This window comes from Polistes dominula, unplaced genomic scaffold (genome assembly GCF_049000335.1).
Source record: "Polistes dominula isolate Pdom_NZ unplaced genomic scaffold, Pdom_raw_medaka contig_28, whole genome shotgun sequence".
In the NCBI taxonomy this organism is placed as follows: Eukaryota; Metazoa; Arthropoda; class Insecta; order Hymenoptera; family Vespidae; genus Polistes; species Polistes dominula.
Window position 1 is genome coordinate 1,622,743 of NW_028300879.1, and position 6,919 is coordinate 1,629,661.

A 6,919-nucleotide genomic window follows, 5' to 3' on the forward strand; every position below is an offset into this window, starting at 1 on the left:
ATAATAATAATTGCACGAAGTATAAAGGATATTTTGTTATTCTCAATTTGTATGTCAAAGCACACACACACACACACATTGTAGTTTATGTTGAATGTACAACGATCATACTTTCGACACTTTCAAATTAAATTCTCTTCTCTTTTATAAACATATATATATATATATATATGTGTGTATACGTATACGAGTTATACATGCGTACGCTGAATATATAATTACTTTACTATTTATAGTAAAGACCATTATTATTTAATAAATAAAATATGTAGTTGTTGCACGTACTGATATTTGTTATTTTTTTGTGTACGTGATAAATTGTTTAGAAATAGTAAAACGTTTTTCATAAATCTTTCCCCTATCAAATGTTACACGTAGTATAAAATTCCACGTGTTTTTATTAATTATTTATTTTTTTCTTTTTTTCTTTTTTTTTCTTTTCTTTTTTACTTTTTATAACAAACCCCCCTATACTTCTCCTTGAGCACAATAACAAAAAAAAAAGGGTGATGCGTTAATAATAATTACGGGGGGGGGGAAATGATAAGATCGAATGGGTGGTGCATCGTAGCATGCAATATTTAATAAATATTCATCACTTTTTAACTTACGCGTTTATTCCTGATAAACTCAATATACTCTTTCTTTTTCTTCTTTATTTATTGTTCTACCTTTTTTTTTTTTTTTTTTTTTTTTTTTATAAATAAACCTTACGTACTTTCTTTGCTTACCGTTCATTATTTACAGATGTCGAAGGGGAAACGCAAGATGAGTCAACTAAACAACGACAGGAGAATAATAATTCGGTTTTTACTACCGAAATATCACAAGAGAAACGTACTAATGGTGTAGCTGAAATGAACAATGTCAGTGTGGTTAATTCACCTGATCTCAGTCCTGTTAAAAATTTACGAAACGGAGAGATCGAGGATACAGAAGTTCGAAAAACGAAAGTACGTTGTTTCATAAAATATAATAATCCATTTATTATAATATATAATAAATTAAATAATATAATAATAGTAAAACAAAAAATACTCATCAAAATAAAGAAAAACATTAATACAATACTTATACTATTTAATATATATATATATATATATATATATTATATTCATATTATGATGTTACATTATTAATTTATCTAATATTAATGGATTATCCTTTTTTTTTTTTTTACAGAGATGGCCAACCGATAAAGTTTATTATATCGCCAAAGAGCTTCTTATGACAGAACGAACGTACAAAAAAGATTTGGACGTTATCAATGTGGTAAATATTTATAATAAAACAACGATACAAATTAATCCCTTATAGAATTATTTAATATTTTTCTTCTTCTTCTTCTTCTTTTTTAGTGGTTTAGAGAAGAAGTATCCAGGGAAGCAGAGTTAGAAGGAGACGTAGTTGTCTCATTGATAGAGTTATTAGCAGATGCCCATGGTCCGTGTCTTCAAGAAATGGAAGCACGTTTAGCACGATGGGAGAGTAACGCCCGCCATAATATTGGAGATTTTTTATACAATACGCTTCTCAACGTCCTACCTCTTTACGATCAATATCTTGAAAATTTAATCTCCGTTCTCGAGAAAATGGAGTATTCAATGCGAACATCAAGACGCTTTGATCAACTCTGCAGGGATTTCGAGTCGCAGAAACATTGTTATTTACCGTTAACGTCGTTTCTTTTGAAACCGTTGCAACGGTTATTACATTACAACAATATTATTGATAGTAATGTATTATTTATTTGTTTTTTTCTTTTCTTTTCTTCTTTTTTTTCTTTTTTTTTTTTTTCTTCTTCTTCTATGAATTATTTATTATGACTTTTCTAAATATACATTGATATTTATGATATATATATATATATTGTTTTTTTTAACAGTATTATTAGATCATTATCCAAAAGATCATACTGATTTTGAAGATTGTTTAGCAGCTAGAGATAGACTCAGTGAGACATTACTCGAAGGTCTTACAGTTATAAATCAAGCAGTAAGAATAATTTCATATTTGATTGTTTATTAATAATTAATATATATGTATGTATTTTTTTTTTTTTTACTACATTATTATTGTTTACAAATTATAGGAAAATTTAGTTCAATTATGCGAAATGCAAAGAGATATTAGTGGATTTGATAATTTATTTCAAGAAGGTAGAAGATTTATTAGACAAGGCTGTTTACAAAAGTACAGTCGAAAAGGTTTTCAACAAAGAATGTTTTTCTTGGTAAATATATATATACGAATACATTGATATTCAAATTGTATAATATACACAGCTTTATATAAAAGGATTTATTTTTTATTGTATAGTTCTCGGACGTATTACTGTATACATTCCGCACTCAACAACCAACGCAATGTTTTCGTGTGCACGGTCAAATTCCAGTAAAAGGAATGAAGATTCAAGAAGGAGATAATAAGACTGGTATCGATCATGTGTTTACTATTACTGGATATGATAACCAGTAAGTTTTTATTAATAAAATTATCTACACATTATAATCAGAAGATAAATCAATAAATTCTTTCATCTGAAGCAAGACTTTTGTTGCAACTATTTTTTTTTTCAATTTGAGGTTGAGATTATTCGGGTGATTAATAATATAACATTTTACTTATTTAATTTCAAATATATACCTTATAAATAATCTATTATAATAGATCCTTAACAGTAGCAGCATATAACGAAGGAGATAAAGAACGATGGATAGAAGATTTAAATATAACTATTGCCGATGCTGATGCACAAGATGCGAAGCTACCGTATTTGAGTTTAAAATCATGTAAGTTATTAAGAAATCATGACGACAATTATGTTTAATGGATTAATTTGATTAATACTGAAATGAAATCCTCTGATCGTTCAATTATTATTAGCAGGTTCTACTGACGAAGTGGGAGACAATATGGGATTAGAAGCAGAGAGAGGAAGTTGCGGAGGTGCGAAGGCTTCTCAACGCAGTAACACGACCGTTCACGTGTGTTGGCATCGAAGTACTAGTATTAGTTACGTTGACCAATTACGTGCATTTCAGGTAAACTTAAATTCACCTATACAGATATATGAATCTTTTTAAAATACAATAAATTCAACTTGAGTTTCAAATAATTGATGAATCTTATTATTGTAGAACCAACTTAGTGGATTTCTATTACGGAAATTCAAGAACAGTAATGGTTGGCAAAAGTTATGGGTAGTGTTTACTAGTTTCTGCTTATTTTTCTATAAATCACATCAAGATGATTTCCCATTAGCAAGCTTACCTTTATTGGGATATACAGTATCGACACCGTCGGAAATAGACGGTATAAATAAAGATTTTGTATTTAAGCTTCAATTTAAAAGTCACGTATATTTCTTTAGAGCTGAGAGTGATTATACATTTGGACGGTAAGTTATTTCATCGTCTTTTTTTTTTTATTAAAAAACTTTATTTAATTAACATCTTATGTCATTGATTTTTATTATAGATGGATGGTTGTAATTAGAAGTGCAACTGAACAGAGCTAAATATACAGTCGAAACGAGAAAAAAAAGAAAAATGTTAAATATTATTTTTCATTTATGACATATCTTTGTTGATGATACCGTTGACGGATACAAGAACAGCATTTAATTTTGTTTTTAGTGTATAATGAAGAAAGAAAGAAAGAAAGATCGGAATATTCATTTGAAATACATTACATTCTCTTTATTTACATTTGGGAAGGATAAAAAAAAGACGATTTGTAACTCTGCAAATTTCTATTTAGTTTTTATTTTCGTTGCTTTATTGTTGAAGTATATTGCAAGATAGTAAAAATGATTAACGACGTATAATTAAATAAACTTCTAGTAAAATAATTTATAAAATTAGTAATTCCTTATATTATAGATTTAAAAAAAAAATCAAATATTACTGCCTTACTCAAACATTTCAATCGCAATAATATTCAAAAAAGTATTGGAATTAAGCAGGTAAATAAATAGTACAATAATAAAAAAAAAATCAATAAATATATTATGTAATATCTTAACGAGATAACAAAAAATAAGATGTATCGATATTAGATAATTCAAAATTATCTCATTTATATTTAATTTCGTATTATTATTATTATTATATTAATGCATCCTTAGAGGATTGCCTTTATTAATTACATGCAAATAAATTCATAATATAATATTACAAATAGTTATAATACGTGAGCATTTTTATTATGTTAAAAATGTTCCCTTCGTAAGTGTGATAATTACAATTTATGTGGAGTATTAAATAGCAGCTAAATATAATTGTTATAAAATCAGTTACTACAAAAGAATGATAGTTTTGTATGATATGAGTAAATATGTGCACATACAGGATGAGCTAAACTTTATTATACAAAAAAATAAATCAGATTGATTTTCAATTTCAATTTACTCGAAAATTGTCTCTCGTACTATTTCAATATTCTTAGTTTTTGTTTTATTTAGAGTCCATGGAATTTTTTGGTTCATCCTGTAGAAATAATATATGCCAAAATTGAATAACATACTCTTACGGAAAAAAAAAAAAAAAGAGAAAGAGAAAGAGAAATGCATTTTTATGAAGATTTTTTCGAAAATTCGTTAAAATATTATCGCAATGAAGTTCTGATATTAGCATTGACAAATTAAATATTAAAAATTATATTGGACTCTTTTTTTATAGGCTAGTCTACTAATATATATATATATATAATCTAAGTTATTGATATCTTTGAAAAGACAATAATTTTGCTACGTATTAAGATGTTTACTATTTTTTAAATAATGCAATTATTAGCGTGATTGAAAGCTACAATGAAAAGCGAATTATTTAATATTAAAGAAAGATTTGACAATCTTGGCATTTTTTTTTTCTATATTTAATTATATTCCATGAAACATGCGTGTAATTTATTTTTACGATTTCATATGTTGATGATGATGATGATGTTATATTCGTATATTTATGATTCAATGGATAAAATGATTTTTTTGTTTTTTTTTTTTAATATCTAAATCAAACAATATATCATTTACGAATAAACAAATAACATAGATATTCGTGCGACCAATACTGATATATGTACTATTGTAGCCATATAATATAATAAATCTTATAGACCAATTATATATTTGTTGTGTCGATAATCACCTATTTTGATAAAATGATGTATTTAAAAAAAAAAAAAAAGATACAACATTAAGAAGTATTAAATGAAGTCCGAACGGAAACGGTTTCCCATTGTTCCTGATATAAAACATTTTAATTACCATTGCTCGTTTTATAGTCTATTTACTTGAAGTGCATATAAATCTTTACAGTGACAATCGTGAGAAAGATTCAATTCCTGTGTATCGTGTTGTTTATTTATGTATCCTAAGATGTTTTTAGAAATTAAAACCACAATGTTAATGAGTTTCTCGAATGTAGTCATTTGAAATCTATATAAATGTAATTTTATTTTTATCTTCGAACGTTTACGTATTTTATTGTTGTTGTTGTTGTTGTTGTTATTGTTATTATTATTGCACACATATTACATAAAATTAAATAGATACATATAGATTACATAGAGAGAAATACTGACATAAATATTCAATAACGTGATAATTATCATCTACTCAGAAAGTATTAAATACTAAACATGATAGTACATATGTTCCGCTTTAGATTCAACATAAAATGGAAAAACCCGTGCAGTTGTAAATTTCACTAATAATAAAAAAAAAAAAACCACAAAATTATTGTCTATCTCGATTCAGGTAATGGATAATTGTTTCTGCGATATCAGTCAATACGATCACTTACTTATGTTTGACGATCTATGATAAATGAAGATATACGATCGCATAATTAAAATAACGTGCGAATACAGTGAATTATTTATATTATAATGCATCGATTAAGGTAAGTCATTAGGAAAGTTTTCTATGAAAGAAACATTTGTTTAAAATATAAAATATCTAGAAATAACGATTTCGTAATATTTTACATCCTTTTCGTTACATGCAACATGTACTACTAATTTACTATTAAATTTATCTTCATGCAAATCTATTGAATATAAGTAATGTTAAACTTTTCAAAGCAAGGGGTTATCAATAATTTTTTGTAGATCATCAATTGTGGATTAAGATTATAAATAACACTTTCAATACTCTACTATATGATAATCGAGAGAATTTCATCAATATTCTATGAATCAAATGTTGTTGCTTTTTTTTTCTTTTTTTCTTTGTTATTTACCGACAAAAATTTCCTTTATCTAAAATATTGAAATAATTCCATTTGATAATTGCAGCTTGGAAGAATGTAAAATTTTACGTTCGGTAATCTATTAATTACGTTGACGTCGTTGCGCGTATTTTCCCGATTTTATAATACGATAAAAAGGATTTTGTATGAGTATAAAAAAATTTATTGCTCGGAATAACTATATATATAAATATACTCTTTTTTTATTTTATTTAATATATTAAACAACAATTATATTAATTAATTATGCCCGTTTACAGTAATGCAAGGCTGCCTTGAATGATCTTGTATGTCCTTGAATCATACGTCGTTGTATTCCGTTCAAGTATCATTATCAACATATAAAAACAAAAACATATAGATTCATTAAAAAAAATTCAAAGTATCCTTAAAAAATTCTCTACACTTTTACCCATGTAGAAAATATTTCTATTACCTTATATAACTCTTCATGTCACATATAAGTTTTGTATACAACATTTTTCTATATTATAACAAATAATGAAAATACTTAATGAACCACCCTGTATATAAGATGTCTAAAAGTCACTTTATTAAAAAAAAAAAAATAATAATAATAAAGCAATAAATAATGATTTATTAATAGAATAATAACATTTTGTTTTTCATTTTAAGTTGTAAATCTGCCATTGTATGAATCCTAC

The 6,919-nt window shown here is 25.9% G+C and overlaps 1 protein-coding gene across 1 annotated transcript in view; it reads left to right on the top strand.

The window, feature by feature from the left end:
• The window catches only part of LOC107065114 (Chondrocyte-derived ezrin-like domain containing protein), a 31,229-nt gene extending 26,103 nt beyond the window's left edge, over nt 1-5,126 (top strand). The window contains 10 exon segments of the mRNA XM_015318484.2: nt 748-953; nt 1,183-1,272; nt 1,359-1,734; nt 1,886-1,995; nt 2,093-2,233; nt 2,320-2,474; nt 2,671-2,792; nt 2,887-3,044; nt 3,141-3,400; nt 3,481-5,126. Coding sequence (XP_015173970.2) covers nt 748-953; nt 1,183-1,272; nt 1,359-1,734; nt 1,886-1,995; nt 2,093-2,233; nt 2,320-2,474; nt 2,671-2,792; nt 2,887-3,044; nt 3,141-3,400; nt 3,481-3,520 — 1,658 coding nt within the window. The 3' untranslated portion in view covers nt 3,521-5,126.
• The last annotated feature ends 1,793 nt before the right edge of the window (nt 5,127-6,919 follow it).